This window comes from Rhamphochromis longiceps, linkage group LG12, assembly GCF_057381845.1.
Source record: "Rhamphochromis longiceps isolate RC_006_pf linkage group LG12, R_longiceps_female_GT1.1, whole genome shotgun sequence".
NCBI lineage: Eukaryota > Metazoa > Chordata > Actinopteri > Cichliformes > Cichlidae > Rhamphochromis > Rhamphochromis longiceps.
Window position 1 is genome coordinate 26,282,238 of NC_140568.1, and position 17,228 is coordinate 26,299,465.

At 41.7% G+C, this 17,228-nt stretch overlaps 2 protein-coding genes across 3 annotated transcripts; both read left to right on the forward strand.

Annotated features, from left to right (window-relative positions):
* The first annotated feature begins 283 nt into the window (after nucleotides 1-283).
* On the forward strand, nucleotides 284-1,959 carry LOC146657375 (uncharacterized). Its single transcript, XM_085425410.1, has 3 exons — nucleotides 284-471; nucleotides 805-918; nucleotides 1,445-1,959. Exons 1-3 carry the CDS (start codon nucleotides 423-425, stop codon nucleotides 1,660-1,662), a joined length of 381 nt encoding a protein of 126 aa, XP_085281536.1. The 5' UTR covers nucleotides 284-422; the 3' UTR covers nucleotides 1,663-1,959.
* A 2,048-nt stretch (nucleotides 1,960-4,007) lies between these two features.
* Nucleotides 4,008-15,950, forward strand: plekha2 (pleckstrin homology domain containing A2). Of its 2 annotated transcripts, none has more exons than XM_085425411.1 (12): nucleotides 4,008-4,259; nucleotides 6,665-6,825; nucleotides 6,955-7,011; nucleotides 7,421-7,469; nucleotides 7,599-7,696; nucleotides 8,809-8,940; nucleotides 9,129-9,218; nucleotides 9,298-9,366; nucleotides 9,536-9,606; nucleotides 11,728-11,791; nucleotides 13,293-13,370; nucleotides 13,488-15,950. In XM_085425411.1, exons 2-12 carry the CDS (start codon nucleotides 6,685-6,687, stop codon nucleotides 13,929-13,931), a joined length of 1,293 nt encoding a protein of 430 aa, XP_085281537.1. In that variant the 5' UTR covers nucleotides 4,008-4,259; nucleotides 6,665-6,684; the 3' UTR covers nucleotides 13,932-15,950. The 2 variants fall into 2 exon arrangements, with proteins under 2 accessions (XP_085281537.1, XP_085281538.1); XM_085425412.1 differs by having other exon boundaries at nucleotides 13,560-15,950.
* The last annotated feature ends 1,278 nt before the right edge of the window (nucleotides 15,951-17,228 follow it).

Here is a 17,228-nt window from a genome sequence, read left to right on the forward strand (position 1 = left end):
ATTTTTGTTTTCCTGTCTGAGTTCTCTGTATGTGTCAGTGTGCATGTGATGGCCGCAGCTTTGGACTCGCTGCTGATTACGATGCATACCGCTTACATTTTGCACATGCATTACATTTTATATGCACACTGTAAAAAGCTTTAGTAGTTAGAAAAACAAACAAATTACCTCATAATTCTGTTAATAACACCAAACTAACCGTGTGTCTCTCCCTGGGAAAGCTTGCTTTAAGTCAATTACAGCAGTGTGCTGGCTGTGCATCATAGATGGAGATTACAGCGATAAGACTTTAATGCCCTCAGACACCTTCCCCTCCAGCTCCACCTCAACCTCCCGTGTCTCCTCCATCAGACGCTCATCTTGGCTCATCCACTCTTTCTCTGGACTCTTGAAAAGACACAGTGACCCATCGCCCTGCTGCCATGAAGACTGCTCTGGCTGTGCTGCTGCTCATCTCTCTGGCCTGCCACAGTAAGTTTTTAGGAGAAGGGATCAACTTTGCTGATTACATACTAATTGGAGACTTTGTGGTGGAGAGAATCCATTTTTGGGGGAGAATTAGTCACTATATTTCAAATTAAGCCTGTCTGTTGGACATACTTAAATACCTTTGAGTGTGTGCAGGTGTTCCCCAGTCTCAAATTGTAGGAGGCGACAGAAGCTGGATACTCTGCTCAGTGTGTGTGTGTGTGTGGGTGAATGGACTAATAAGAAGGTGGTTGCATACCTGCATGCTTGCAGCCACTTTTTGAATATGCATGCTTAGTCTCAAGCCAGGCACTCTCTCCTGTTCTGTCTGTGAAGGCCATGCTCTCAAATGTCACACATGCGTGGCGTCCAATGAGGAAGACTGCAACCGTCAGGGCTCCACCACCTGTCCTCAGTACGCTGATGCCTGCTCCACCATCACAGGGCCCAGTGAGTAAACACTCACACACATACATGTATAAACACACACAGAAAAACAAGCAGAACCAGTATGATGTGACTGGATACAGTAGTGCCTCACTAGAGGTCAGCACAACACTGACAACCCACTGCTTGATTGTGTCACAGATTCAGGAAACCAGTGCTCCTTAAAATAGTGCTTAAACAGTTTCCATTTCCATAAAAAGAGTTTTTTTTTAGTCAATATTAAAATCCATAAACCACAAACTAATAAAACTCACTTAGCTGCTTCTCTTTTCTCATGCATTTAGCTGAAGGGGCTGTGGCAAGACCTTTTTCTGTTGGTAACAAAAATCTGAGATTATTTCACAGAGTGAATTCGTAACAGATCAGATGCATCTGATGATATTCTAAGCACTAAAATGACCTAAAGTTTTTTTTTCCACATAATGGTCACATGACATCTTTTATGTGTGTGTCCATTTGCGTGCTTGGAAAGTCTTCAGTTACTTCAACGCAGCTTACCCGTCACCCCCTCTGACCCGATCTCTTTCAGACACAGTTATGAAGTCGTGCACATACAAGGCCTTCTGTGACAAGGCTAACAGCGGCACTTCCGGAGCCAAGATGCATTGCTGCTTTGGCGATGACTGTAACGGGCCCCACAAGAGTCACAGCCACGGTGGTCATCACAACAGCACAGGGGCAATCTCTTCCAGCCCAGTCCTGCTGATCGCAGCCCTGCTGCTGCGTATGGCCTTGAGTCAGCTGTAAATTCCTCCATCTCTTCCTCCCTTTTTTTGTTTTATTTTCCTTCCAGTGATTCATCACCTCCTCTTTATCTGTTTTATTTTTAAGTTCAAAAAAGGGATTTGAGTTGCAGAGAGTTTCATGTGGTTTGTGACAAATATCGTGTTTCAACAAGGGTTTTTGACGGCTGTGGTGGAAGGGAGTGTGGTCTGTTCTGCAGGTACAAGCTGCTTTAAAGCTGCTTCCTTTGTCTAAGTTATCATCCTCTCAAACAGTACCCTTGTTCTCTGTAGCAGCTTGTTGAATTTAAGAGGATTTGAACCTGGGGAGTGTTTGTGGTGAATAAATGTGTACAAAGTTAAGAACAGCTCACAGCTCTGATGCACCCGGGGGGGGGGGGGGACTCGGGTGTGGTTTTGGTAACTAAGTGCTGGGGTGCCTCACTAGTTTAGTGCACAGCTAGCTTGCTTCACACCATAGAACCACAAAACAAATCTCTTTCGGACGGTAATCTGAAACTGATTTAAAAGGTTTAAAATTGTCTGTGATGATGCTTTATTTTATCTGTATGCAAGCTTGTCTGAATAAAGACCTAATCACACCCTTGTTTCGTGTGTGGGTGCAGTGCATGGTAAACTGTGGCTCAGGTACCCTTGGTGTGGCATTTGACACACTGCTCCTCACTAAATTTGTGTTTATGTTAATGTCTCTGATGTAAAAGCACACCTCGGGCGTCTTCTGTACAGTAAAGGAAACATTCAGTCTGTGATTTTCAGCAGCAGCAGAAGGGTCTGCTGAAACTTCAAAGCTTCCTTTTGCAACAGTGTAAGTTAATTTCAGTGCAGTCGCCACAGGATATGAAATCAGTGAGGTAGGTCTCCGTCCTGAGGCAGGTCATATGACGTGCAACCACTTCCTCTTAACAGGAGGACACAATTTTGCTGAAAGCAACAAAAGTGAACACAGAATCCCTCCTGTGAATGTAGATATTTGTTATTTCAGCACTTACAAAGGTGTCGTGCTCAGATCCAGGAGAGACTTTACATGTGTGAAAACTTTAAAACCAGAATCTTGACTAAACTTGGAGTGAGATGTTGAAACTGAGAGGTCAGGTCAGTTCACCTTTTAAGCCCTCTTTTTTTTTTTTTTTTTAAATCAAGTGTTTCATCACAGACCTCAATTGTGGTCACTTTTGTGTAAAGGTGGAATAAAGCAGGCTTTAAGCATTTTATTAGAATACGCTGAGTTTCTTTACATCCTGTGGCAATGTCAGATGGATGACTCATTATTTTACACAACATTTAACACTGAAGTTGCTGTTTTGCAAGTTAGACAAATTTAAGATACTTACTAAAGTTTTATCTATGAGCTCTTCAACTTAAGTACCCATAGAAACTGCCAATAAGGTAATGTGTTAAAAAGGATCCTTTCTGTATAAGTTTAAAGCCTGAATTTCCATGAACACCTTTGACTGACAGCCTTAAATTCCTCCACACTTGCATATATTTGCTTTTGATGTGTCTTCTTTAACTTTGGATGTTTGTCTCTGATAGCACTGGGCTACACTAGTGCTTTGTCGCTGTGCTTCAACGGTCGTGCTTCGGGATATAAGGTTAGTAAATATAAGTCTGATAACCACAAATGCTTTTTCATGGAATATGTTTTGCATATTTTTGTTGCACGGGATCACATGCAGCTACAACACTCAACTCTTCCAATAGCACGCACTAATCGGCATAACCGACCGTTTTCTCTTTATCTAAATAATGCAGAACTTTCATGCAGGCGTGCGGCTGCTATTGATGACACTGGTCATGTGACACGAGAATTTATGGGGTTAAAGGTCTGCAGAGGAGATCTATCAACAAATACACTTACAACTACACGACGAAGTTGATTTTTTTTTTCCTTTTTAATGTGTGAAAGCGTTTGAAACAGCATTTTAAAGGGTTCCCGTGAGGCAGTTAATATCTTTAAATTTGAACAACAGCCTCGCTTTTGGTGGAGAACCTTTAACTTTAGGCTTGCTTCATATATATATTTTAAAGCACCAACTGTTTTTGGCATAACATCTCGCACCTGTCAGCATCACCTACCAGCGGTAATGACACTGTGAGTCTTGTATTCCTGTTTATCCAGGTTTACACTCCCTTCCCTTTCAGCTGTTCTATGTGAACTACCGAGTTCATCTGAGTGTGTGCGTCTCGTGTTTGTCTTTTTTTTTTTTTTTTTAAACTTAAAACTGAAGATAAAAGTAGAGTGTGTATGTGTGTGACAGAGAAAAAAGACCTGTTCAGATTAAAGCAACAGCAGACAGGAGGAGGAGGAGGAGAGCCCTGCTTGTGCTCATGGGACGCATAGATCACATCCGGGGCTGGTTTATTCTAATAACGAAACGTCCAACCCGGAAAAAAGGACAAGTCTTCTGAAATCGGATCACACAAACAAATTGAAGAGGGTGTCGGAGTTTCACGCACGCCGGTCTTGCGAATATCCACGGCTTATTTTAGGTTTTAAAAACTTTATTTAGCATGCTTCTGTTCACCAAACTCGCGTCTCTCTCCGCTGCTTCGTAGCCCTGCGGGGCGCTGGCTTTGGCGCACGCCGACTCTCCATAGCGGGTAAGTTAAGTCGACAAGGGGACTTTGTGTGTGTGTGTGTGTGTGTGTGCGCGCGGTACAGTAGGTGTGGCTGGCCGTTGAGTCGTTGGATCTGGTGAGTCAGTGCAGGTCATCTGAGCTGAACAAATGTAATGTCTGTCAGGTGTTGCTGAGTAATTGCGCCTGATCACATTTTGACACTTTTCATTGCATGCTCATAATCACGTTGGGCATGCACGCGCATGGCAGTCAAGCTTGGTATCCAGGGGCGTGCTGCACGCCGCAGCTCTTACTGTCAGTTAAACGATTTGCTCGATTAACTGGTCCACAAAATGCCAAACATCTTAAAATAGCGCTCCATACTAGACGAAAACCCCCCAATTGTGTTCCGGATTTCAAGATCCGGATTTCTGCTTTTGTATAATCCTTTAAGATCATTTTATTTATTTATTTATTAAATTTTACATAAAAGTGATTGTAGGGAGTGTTGAAACTACTTGGGTGAAGATTGTTTGATGACACAACAAACTGTATTTTTATTTTATTAAGGAGCTATTCACCGTTTTCACACCTCAAAGTTAACTCAAATACCAGAGGAAGAACTACCGAGCCTGTCTTTAGCAGCTCTGGGGTGAACTTTGATAAATCTGAGAACAAAGTAAAGCATTTACCAGGCAGAACAAAAGATGCTGCACTGCTGTAATATGTCTGTAACAAGTTTCCCCCAACGATTAAGAAGAACATGACTAAATCTCTCAGACATGCCACACGTTGGTCTAAGAGATTTACTATCAGTTTCTGTCAAACTGTGTTGTTTGCACACAGATGAAGCAGATATGTAAAGGTGTTGTAGGTGGTTTTCATTTCATTACCTTGGATGTGGTATAAGTCAATTAATATCGCTGCTGTGATCTGTACATTCTGTTTTCCTGCACACAAACTGATGATTGCTCTGTTTATATTATCCTGCCACGTTTCAAAGCTAAGGTACTTGATAGAAATGTAAAGACAGTTGAAATGACATTTGTCAGTTTTACCAAAGATGCCACAGTTTCGCCGCTGCTTGTCTTTATAATGGCTAAGCCAGATGCTTTCTGATGCCGAAAATGGTTTATTGTGCACATGGGTGCATGTGTGGGGAGTGTGCTACTGTCAGAGCTGACCTCTGTGGCATCGTTTTCATTTTTCCATTACACCAAGGCTTTCTGTAGAGCGCCTCTGTATCTTTGACCTATTTAAATAGCAGCAGACTAACACATCAGAAGCACAACCCACAAATTTTTTCAAAGCAGTTTCAAAATGAAACATTTTCTTACCCACGAACTCAAAAATAGATTCACTGGAGATTCATCGGCACGGTGAAGACATAGTCTGTGTTTGTCTTCTGTTCCTCTGAGCGGGTTGTCTGAATATTTTCATGGAAATGTTGATAATTTCCATCTCCTGAAGGCTTCTGAGCCAGGACGAGCCCGTAAAAAAGTACTGGCAGGGCGCACGGCCATTCAGTCTTGATTATGTATTTTATATGACTGTCACGTTATAATTTTTGGTCTTTTATAAAAAGATCAGTCACAGATGTGGCCTAGTTTGCCATCATATTACCTTTGTGGCCTCATTACATTCAAGTTTTTCCATAGATTCAAATCTAGTAAGGATCTTCCAAATGGATCTATTAATTTATTTGATTATTTATTTTACTGGGTGCATCCAACTTTGGAGTTTGTCTTTGTGATTACTTCACATTTAGTTGACAGAGATGCAAAAGAGGCTCCGTCAACAGTGAAAGTTCCTTTGGCAACTTAAGGAGGACAAGAATATAAATGAAGCCATAAGCCTTGTGGTTCCCCATAAGAAAAATAAATACTATGAAATGTTTGCCAATTGATAAAATGTAATTAAAAGTCTATAGAGCTGAGGCTCTCTGGGCCAAATGAGCCTCGACTGTGTTGAGGAATCAGTCAGCAGCTTGGTGATTCACACGCATGGCATTGTTTCAATGAACACATCTCACCAGCTTTCTTCCCCTCCTCTCATCTTCTTTCTTCCCTCCCTCGCTCCCTGCCTTTCCTCCCTCTCCTCTCTCCTTGCTCTTCTCTCTTCTCTGGCCAATGGAAATGTGCGTGTGTGCAGATCATGAGTGCAGTCTGTAATTTTTGGCTGTGGTGGAGGGCCTCAGCTCAGCCTCGGGCTTCAGGGTTTGCTGCACAGCCTCAATCACGTCACATGAAAAACTGCTGAGTGCGAGCGGTCTATTTCTTCCTGCGTGTGTGCGCGCATGCATGCCTGTGTGCGCTTGAACACTAAATGAAAGATGATTTATCCTCCACATCTGCCTGTCTTTGCCTCCTGTTGCTCCTTTCACATGTTGTCTCTCTTTGTCCATCCCACTCGAATCTTTCTCTTCCTAACTGTCCGTCTGTCCCCAGTGATATGTGATATCGACAGCATGCCGTACGTGGACCGGTTGAACCGTGTGTGCGGCTTCCTGGACATCGAAGAGAAGGAGAACAGCTGCCGCTTCCAGAGACGATACTTCATCCTTGACACGCAGGGAAATGCACTGCTGTGGTATATGGACAACCCTCAGGTGCTCCACACGCGCATGCACGACCCACACTTTCACAAATAGCAAGAGGAAATGAAATTGACCAATAGTGGTCATATAACCTTGGACTCTGAGCCAACGACGAGTCTGTGTATTTGTGTTTGTATGCAGAACCTGCCCAGTGGAGCCAGCTCTGTTGGCAGCCTGAAATTAACCTACATCTCTAAGGTAAACCACTTTCATGACTGACTCCGCAGTGTGGTTGCATACAGTAAAGTCCAGCGCACCAACTTAGATATCTAAAATGCGAGCACACAAGAATTCACAGAATACACACAAATAGCATGCAAATTCGTGCAAGAGTTCATAGATACACAAAGAGGTCAGAGTTATCTCTAGTTAACGGTCACATGCAGCGCAGAGCTGAGGCAGACGCTGTGAAGTTTTCCAGATGTCAGAGCGCTCATTGAGGTAACCACAGATAATGACATCTGGCTCCTCTGCACTGCAGCACTGACGGCTTCTCCCTGGACACTCAGTCAGATCTATGTCAAAAATGTGAATCTTCTATTCCTCTGTTTTTTTTTCACTCCTTTCAGTTTATATTCACATTTCTTTTCTCTTCTTCTATCCTCAGGTGAGTGAAGCTACAACGAAGCAAAAGCCCAAGACAGAGTTCTGCTTTGGTGAGTTTTTTAGGGAGGAACAGAGTGACACTGATGAAATGATTCACAATCACATAATCTCCCATATGTGATAGTATTGTCCATTGCATTTAATGTGGATATTTACGGAACTGATTTCTTCTCCGGCAGTCATCAATGCACTTTCGCGACGGTACTTCCTGCAAGCCAATGATGTGACCGACATGAGAGACTGGGTGGCTGCTCTCAACAAGGCCAGCAAGATAACAGTAAGTGCCGTTACATGAGAAAATGCTTGATCTAGCAGTTATTGGTGGTGTTAGGGTGGGGGAGTGGGGGTTGTTTCCACCTGAGTGCAGGAAGCTGCAATTTTGCTGCGGTGGGACTGAAACCAGTTTGACCCAGGCGGCTGCAAATGCCAGCCCGTTGCCCACAGATACCCCTTCGCACACAGACACACACACACACATACACACATTGCTGAATGAGGAAACTGTGAATGTGCAAGAAGACGAGTGATAACGCAAACGTCACTGCGGTGAAGGTGTCGAAACTTGTTCATATGTATTTGCATAATATTTGTGTGAGCTCAATGAAATGTCCGGGAGCCTCGTTGATCAGTGATATTCAGATGTCTCCTGATGGAAGGTAACAGAGAAGAGTGTCTCTCTGCCTCTCTCACCTGCTCACTGACACAGGAAGCGGCACTGTTCACTCTTTTTCACTTCCCCATCGAGGGCAGGGCTGCTCTGCCGCCTTTTTTTTTTTTTCTTTCATCTTTTCTTTTTCTTTTTCTGAGCGAGTGTAAAAAAGGAAATCATGATGTAATTGCAGGAATAAAAGTGGCACGGGGGGAGTAAAGTTATTAAAATGCATCTCTTAATATTTGTCTGTTTGAGCTAGATGTGTTGCAGTTTATTAGGAAATGATACATTTAGCTGAATGATTCAGCTGAATGACCAGTTTTGGGAAACTGTAGGCTAGATAACGGCTCTAAAAGCAGAAAATGCAGCACAGCATCACACAGCCGTACTATTGTTTTTACTTTATGACCAGCATGCACCTGCAAATCTGTTGTTTTTCTTCTTTTCCTGCTCCCTACTTGATATACACCCCACACTAACATTTGTGTGTCTAGTGGGTTTTATTTGCTTGGATACACTTGGTTGCGCTTTTGTGCATCAGTGGACTTTGAGAAAGCTTGCATCTCTCATAGCAGATCACATTTGATGTGTTTTCAGTTATCTCTGCAGTAAAACAGTCACGGTGTTGTGGCGAGCGTATGACTAAGAAAGTATTCCCAGAGTGAGGAAGAGCGGCTGTGGAAATTAAACAATTAAGTCCTTTTATTTGCTCTCAGAGGTGTCCCGTCTCTTCACAGGTGCCTAAGTCTTGCCCTGCACCTGTGAGGCCTGATGTGACCACAGTGATCAGTGACGCTCAAGGAGGGAAGAGACAACAGGCCTACAAGGCTGAGATTATTGGCGGCGTGGTGGTGCACACTCCTATTCAGGTAAAATGAATAGGACACACACACTTTTTTTTTTTTTTTTTTTTTTTTAAGCATTATAAGAATGAAAACTGTGGCAAAAGCACACAAAAATGCGGTGTGCTAAGCTAGTCTGAGTTATCGACAGTGGTGGTTTCCGTGACCATGATATCTAAAGTGATAATAAAGATGGTTTTCATGAAATGTTTCAGAACGACAATGAAGAGACGGAAGGGAGAGAGAGGAAGGGCAACAGGCCGGGTTTGCTGAGATGTGGTTACTGTGTTAAACAGGGAAATGTGGTGAGTCTCATAACAGGTTTAGACTGAGACTGAGTAAAAAACAGCATGTGTGGAAATGGTAATGTGGTATGTGTTTCAGAGGAAGAGCTGGAAGAGGCGGTTTTTCACCCTGGATGACAACGCAGTCAATTACTACAAGACTGAGTCGGTGAGAAAACAGGGTTTTCATGTTTTTGCCCATGTTTCTACATGCTTAAGAGTGACTATTATCTTTGTCGGAATATTTTTGTCCCAAATTTTTGAAAACTACAGTGTTATAGCAGCCAAAACATTAAAAAATAACCCACAATAATACAAAAACAAAAAATCTGTCTTAGGAGAAAGATTTTATCCGATCTATTCCACTGAGGGACATTCAGAAGGTGCATGAATGCCTTGTCAAGTCGGGGTGAGTAAAACATGAAAGTTGTCTGAGTCTGCCAGCATTTTTGCTTTCCCTCTGTCTGGTTATCGCTATACTATGTAAACAATTGTGAATACTTGCATGTGAGCAGATGATACACTCTTAACCGGTTTTAAAGTGTTGCATTGCATGTATGGACAAGTTTATCCTTATCATTTTTAGATGAGTTTCACAGGTTTTAAAAGGGGCCCTTAAATATAAGTTATAAATGGTGTGAACAAAGGTAGTGAAAGTTTGAAATAATGAGGTCAACATGTGATCGTTATGAGCCAAATGTGTAGGCTTCAGTCTGATCTAAACCCAGATTATTTTTTTTCTACTCATAACTCTGTGAGCCTTCTCAGAGAAGCTCCTCTCACCTGCTGCCCAAACCTTCTGTTTGCGAGAAGCAGCTAATCAGAAGAGAGCTGGATCAAAGTGAGCAAAAACAAATAGCTTTAGACAGATGATAAACTGAGGAACTGCACCATGGCTCAGTATTAGGAAATTAGGTTACACTTTATAATACGCCGCGTGACTAAAACTGTAATTTCTCTGTAATTAAATTGAACTTTTTTTATTTGAAATTACAATCTAATTATATTTCCCTACAAATGCTTAACGGTAGGTAGACTACCAAAAGGTGTTAACAAGTCAGGATTTTACAGGAAGCACTGAAATAATTGCACTGTGTAAGTAATTTTATGCGGTACAGTAATTTTAAGTATTGCATAACTGAAACGCACTCCATAATATGGCCCGTGCCCCAAAAAGTACAGCATACTTACAGTTTAAGATGGGGAAATATTGTATTTTTATCCATAAAATGACCAAGAAATTACAAAATATCTAAAATTACTTACAGTATCATTTCTGTCTTTTTCCCTGTAAAATACATCAAGTTATGCACTACTTAGATTTATTTACAATATAATATTTTTTTGTTTCCTCTAGAAACCTGTCTTGTTACCCCCTTTTTATTCTAGTGTACCGTATTTTTCGGACCATAAGGTGCATTAAGCGAAACAAGCATTGGCATTCATCTTCCAGCTTCACTGTTTATGTTATGCTAGCGATCACGTAGCACATCATTATATACCAGCTAGTCCAACTTCAGTAACCCTACAAACTTCACTGCTGTTTCGTTTTCTGTCTTCATTTATGTTGGAAGTTATAGCAGAGCTGTAAGTTTTAATTTTTCAGAAATTTCTCAGTCAGAACATCATGTTTCGGTGGAAACTAGCGAGCTAACTTCCTGCTAAGGCTCCTGACTACGGTAGCCGCAATGCTCCGACAATCCATCAAGCGGTGCGGCTTCGTTGCTTACCAAAGTCGTACTAAGACATTTTTTTTGACAGATGTTTGAGTGCCGTGAACCACATAAAATCGGTTCGAGGTCAGTAAGCACAACCAGAATTCATACATAAGGCGCACTTTCGGTATACATGTCTTTAAGTATTTGTAGGTAGGTAAATATAATTAGATTACACTTTAAAATAAAATACATAGAAATTCCATTTAATTACAGGGGGATTACGTCCTTAGTCACTGGCCATATTATGAACTATTGCAGAAAATTAAGAATTATTTAGTATTGTAAATTCACAGCTACTGTAATCAAGAGTCCAAGAAAAACTGGAACTGCAAATGATCATCATAGGTCCCCTTTTAAATATCAGTGCAAGATAAAGTTTTATATAGTTTATAGTTTATATAGTTTTAGCTCATGATCCAGTATTGAAGTTGGCCACTGAATACAACTTGACAGCTGGAGAAGTTGTGGATGGTCTTAAAAAATACATGGAAAATATTTTTGTTCAGATCTTTAGTATGAGTTTTTGGCGTTTTTATAAGTGGACATTACAAACAAACTTTATTTTCATGTCTACCGTCTTATTGTATGCGCTGTTACAGTGTTTTTCCCCCCTCTGTTGAAACCTCTCTTTCTCCCTTAATAATTAGTCACTTTAGGCTTGAAGTTGAGCTTCAGTTGCGAACCTATTAGATTCATTTGTATATACTTGCTGAACTTGAATGTATAAGTATTGTAAATGACACTGTAGAACACACTCTAGCTTTTGTCCCTTTCTTTAGCTGCTTTAAGTTTTAACTTTTTGCATCCATCAGGGAGCTCCTGCTTAGAGACAACCTCTTTGAGATCATCACCAGTAACCGAACGTTCTACATTCAGGTAAAACCTTGTTCTCCTTTTGTATACAGCACTCATTAAAAAAAGGCCTGCATTCATGAAATGAAGGGAATGTCCCTGTTGTATTTTTAGACATTTGAATAAGAACAGAGAAGCTCTGTATTCCCTGGTGACACCGTCCTGATCTGTCGACATGTTTTCTCTAAATGCTCTGCTGCTGAAGTGTGGCACAGTCGCTTTTTTAAGGAACATGCGAAGTTTGTTTTTGTGAAAGGGGCACAGCCATCTGTTATCATAACAACAATAATATCCGTTCCCCCTCCTCTCCCCCGGGAGAACAGCTGACGGAGGCGTTGGGGGCTGGATCAGATAGGAAGTGCGGGGATAGAGACAGACTGCAGGCAAGAGCGCTTTTGTTTGTTTGTGCAAGGGGAAAAAAAGGAAGTGTGAAAAACAAATAATAAAATGAAGTAAATAAAAACAGGATAACCACAACTTCTCATTCCGTGTGTGGACACTGTAATAAAAAGTGATCTAAGCTAAAATAAAGATGAATATTGGAGTCCTTACACACCTTTAATAGCTTGAGAGCGGATAGTGATCTCCTGTCGTGCATTCTTTCCAAACATAAACACATGACAATAAGTACAGTTACCACCGAGGATAATTTTCGAGTACTGTTCTAGCTTTTTTTTCTGATAACATCAGGCAATTCCCATGTAGTGCCAAACCACAATAATAGTTCCCTTAAGGCACTTTATATTATAAGATGAAGACACTACAATAATAGAAAACCCAAACAATCAGACGACCCCCTATAAGCACGCAGATGACGACAGTGGGAAGGGAAAACTCGCTTTTAATAGGAAGACACCTCTGGCAGAATCAGGCTAAGGGGTGGCGATCTGCCAAGACCAGTTATGGTTGGGAAAGGGGGACAGGAGGAAAGACAGCCAGAGATTATTAATAACTAATGATTAAGTGCAAAGTGGTGTATAAACACATAGAGAGTGAAGAAGAAATGCTCAGTCCACACCAGCAGCCTAGACGTATTGTAGTGTAACTCAGGAAGGGTACGGGGTCATGTGAGCCAATCCTAAGTTTAAGCTTTATCAAAAAGGGAAAAGAGTGTCCAGGGTTGCCAGTTTGGATTTGTCTGTGGAGCTTGCTCCAAAGACGAGGGAAGCTGAAAGCTCCGTCTCCCATTCTATTTTTATGATTAATATTTGTGTTGCTGTCGAACACCAGCAACATCTTTGCTGATGCCTCACTACCTGCCGAAGCGAGTTCTGGTGCTCTGCCTTTGGCAGATGGGTAATTTGAGCCTGGTTCTGTTGGAGGCTTCTTCCTGTTAAAAATGAGTTTTTCCTTCCCGCCATTGCCAGGTGGTTGCTCATAGGGCATTGTTTGATTTTTGGGTCTTTACCTTACAGTATACAGCGCCGTGTGACGACTGCTGTTGTTGCGTTTTGGCCTTATTAAAGGGCAGGTAACAGGCACAAAAGCTACCATGAAACATAACATGGGCCCTTTCTCTCTACAGACAGACTCGCCAGAGGAAATGCATGGTTGGATCAGGGACATTCAGATGAAGATCCAGGATTTCAGGGGTCCCTCTAAGGTAACTCTATCTTCAGAAATGGATAATTCTTTACTTCTAGCTGTAAGTTATTGGGAGAAAAGTGTAAATCCTTGCTTACGATTGACAGCGGGGATGCTTTTGTCTCTTTAATTGCAGGGTTTTTCTTTTAAACGTGCTTCTTCGTGCTATCGGAGTTACAATCCTTCCTCTACATCTCGTGGTTCGCAGAGTGAAGCAGATAGGAGACCTCAGCTGGTGAAGTCCTGCTCTGTGGCGCCAGGATGGCAGCCCTGGACACCCGTTCCATCGTGTGAACCGTCTATCATGGATAACGAGGATGAGGACAGCGCCTTCAGCTCTGTGCCGCTCTCCTCTTCGTCCACCTCCTCATCTGCTTCCTCCTCCTCAAACTCCCTCTCTACCCAAAATCCTTGCCCCGTCACACATCCGGCACCTTCGGCCAGTGGACTGGGGATGCTCACAGCATCCGCAGATGCGGCGAGTGGGCGTCGAAGGCACCGCTCGCAGCCTCAGCCTCAAACCGGCTGCAGCTTTCCCTTCAGCCTGGATGACGACAGCATCCGCACCACAGATGTGTAATCCAGAGATGTTTGAGGAGACTCCTGCGTGGGCTGTGCTGACACCTGTTTTTAAATGAATGTGACTCCTATTGAAGGGCCACTGTGACCATCTGCCTCAATGCCAGGCCATGAGCTTGGTGCCCCCTACTGGTGAAGTAGCACTTATACAGATGAAGGATGCACCCGGCTGCAGGAAGGCTAAGAGGCATAGTGTTTGTTGTACACAGGACTGTGAACAGATAAAACGGAGTGTTTTCTTTTTCCTTTTTTTGTAAGTGTAACTTCCTCTGAAAACTTGAATGATTTTGTTGATTATTGCCGACAGTAAAATGATGGCACACGCTTTTCACTCTGTTTCTTTGCTCCTATCAGCAGGACCCCATTATCACCCCAGTTACAAGTGTTCACATTCACAATATATTTTTATGTCCAAGCTTGTTTTTGTGTTTAAATGTATCAGACGGTTGTGTTTCTGTTTTTTGTTTTTTTTGTTTTGTATTTTTTCCCCCCGGGCCAACAGTGTTTTCCTTTGCTCTTGAGGGGCATCATGTGTGGGAAAAACTTCACATAATAATTAACAAGCATTTTATACCTGTTGTCTTTCATGTGTTTTGCCATGAAAACCCTCAGAGGCAAGTAAAGGGGGGAAAAAATCTGGTGATCCATTTCTAAACCTGCTCTATGTTGTTTCTTCTCTTGTTTGTATGAATTAAGAATGGCTAACATTTTTTTACATTTCATTCACTTTTTGCTAAATGTCATCTATTTGCTCTCTTTCTGAAAGGCTTTGCTCTTGCAATAGTCATTTTAGCCACATTAAGCCAACACTCCATTTTTAAAACAGACAAAGCCGGACATGTTTCCCTTTAGTTGGATTATTGTGTCTTAAAGGGAGCACACAAGTTCACCCATGGCTTGACACGCCTTCCACAACAGCAACTCTAAGGTACTAGGAAGATTGTACAGTTGATGCGAAGAAGAGTAACACTAATGACTGTGTGCACGATAACATCTGTATCAACAGATACTTCAGCTTGTGTCCGCTGGCATGTTTTTTCGCAGCATGCTGGGAAAACCCAACCCACCTACGTACGTCAAAAGAAAAGCAAGATGGGACCTTTAGATAAGTTCTTAAGACATAATATATGTGCTTTGTTTTTAAGAGTGGATGAAGAAATTAACATAAATGCTTTTACCTTAGAACATGGCACAGTGGGACCTGTCACCCTCTCGTGGCCAATATAAGTATTACAGAAATGGCAAAGGGCAGGAAATTATTATTATTTTTCCCCTTGTTTTCAGTGAAAAACCCCCATAGAAAAGCATGTTTTTCTGACAAAAGGTTTTTCTTCCAGCTGTTTTCCAACATGAGAAGAAAGTGAGTTGGAAAAAATGGTTCTGACACTGGCAGCCTTTGCCTCTTTTTTTTTTTTTTTTTTTTTTAATGTGCCAGAGCATTTTAGGGGGAAAATTTAATTTAGAAAATTAACCTTGCCAAACCAGCCCTTGTTTTTCATAAACCCGGGATGGAGAACAAGTTAGTGTTTGCAAATGGATCTCCGCAATTTTTTGTTCTTGCTTGCCTCTCAGGGCTTTCGTATCCACCACTATTAATATTAATACTTGGCTTAAAGATCAATTTTCAGTAAGCTGTGACTCTTCCGTTTGGTTTGAACACAGTACCATACTAATGCTGCAGTGTTTTCATGGTACTAATTTAGCTCAGTTGTTGGTAAAGCAGTTTTCTTTTTGCAGAATTATGTGGGAAGATTTGCGACTGCCTTGGGTAATGTTATCTGCACTTTGTGTTTCTTATTTTTACTTTTTTTTTCTTGTTTTGTCACAGCTTTCACACCATGTACTACAGTTTCCTCTTAGATTATGCCTTTTGTTTTTTTACACCCTTGTTAGGTTCACCTTGAGATTTCATTGATGTGGTACCAGGTTTATTCCTGTTTCCGTTTTCTGACGCTATATGCACTCATCTGCCTGCAATTAAGCTTAATTTTCTTTCTTGTGAATAAAACAAGGCTTTTTATTTGTCTAGTTTAGGCTGTTTTTGATTTTTAAGGTTTACGACTTTCCCACCTCCTGTCATGTAATGCCTTGTATGCCCATACAGAGTTTAAACCTAAACACATTGTAACATTAAGGTTATCTTTTGATCGAAGTGATGCTGGTGAGTCTTAAAAACTTTTTATGTGTTTTCTCTGTAAAGGGCGAAAATCCCCAACTTCCAAACATTCAAAGGGTCAGTGCCAGCACACTTGCCCTTTAACACTGTCACCTTAAAACACATGCATGACATATAGACACAAACACGAGCGTGCATGCACACGCCAATTGAGTGGCCAGAGGCTGAGTTAAGTGAAGTGTTTCACACATCCAGTGCAAAGTCCATTAGATAAATTGCCCTAAAACTCTGTCCTGACCTCTGTCCACTTCCCTCTGTGCCTCCTAGGGCAGCTGTGCGACTGGTGAGGGTGAAATGTCTCCAACTGAACAGCTTAAATTGTGTCAGTATAGGTAAAAAGGCCCTCAGTGCTCGTGAAATGTCAGCTGTGTTGAAATGAGTTTTCAGTCTGTTAAAGACAAAGCTCCTGGAGGTAATGAGAGAAATCCAAGCAGAAACACAGGAAAAGTGGAGATGAAGCCAGTGACTAATTTTTTACGAGGTTTAGGAAAGAAAAAAAAGAAATGAAGTGGATAGGGGGTGACATTCTGGGGAACGTGTACCTGTGCATGACCTCCAGGTTTAAAAACTTCCTTAACTGTGGGGCTTGGCATGGATCTGAATCTTGAAAGCAACATAGAAAGCTCAGAAGTAATCTGAGGAGTTTCTTGCCTCTCTGAGTTTGTTCATAGTTTGAGAAACAAAGAGATAAACGTCTGGAAATACAGCGTCACGGTAGAAGCCTTCGAGGTTGAACTTCTTTTTCCTGTCTGCACAAACATAACTTAAAGGTCACAAAGCACTTCGGTCTGATGCCTGTGAGTGACGGGCAGCTATGAGGGCAGGCAGACACACTGCTCCCCTAAATGTTAATGTTCCCACATGAATGACTCTGCAGCACACTGCACTCTCTCTTTCTCTCTGCCTCCTGCTCACATTGGTTACACTCTGGTTATTTTAAATGTTACAAAATAAAATTATTTCTCTCAGCAGAAATGATTTTAAGATTAAAGCTTGTTGTTGCTTGTACACCGATTTGAGGATTTATTTGTTTCTTATGACATCTTATGATAATCATCTCTTATGCTACCAGTTATTAGTTCCCCGTTTGCAGAAGATTACCACTAGAGGGAGCTGTGATAC

Coding starts and splice junctions, on each gene's coding strand:
- LOC146657375 (XM_085425410.1), top strand. CDS start 423: ATGAAGACTGCTCTGGCTGTGCTGCTGCTCATCTCTCTGGCCTGCCAC. Junction 472..804: donor CATCTCTCTGGCCTGCCACA/GTAAGTTTTTAG, acceptor CTGTCTGTGAAG/GCCATGCTCTCAAATGTCAC. Junction 919..1,444: donor CTCCACCATCACAGGGCCCA/GTGAGTAAACAC, acceptor GATCTCTTTCAG/ACACAGTTATGAAGTCGTGC.
- plekha2 (XM_085425411.1), top strand. CDS start 6,685: ATGCCGTACGTGGACCGGTTGAACCGTGTGTGCGGCTTCCTGGACATC. Junction 6,826..6,954: donor GGTATATGGACAACCCTCAG/GTGCTCCACACG, acceptor GTTTGTATGCAG/AACCTGCCCAGTGGAGCCAG. Junction 9,367..9,535: donor ATTACTACAAGACTGAGTCG/GTGAGAAAACAG, acceptor AATCTGTCTTAG/GAGAAAGATTTTATCCGATC.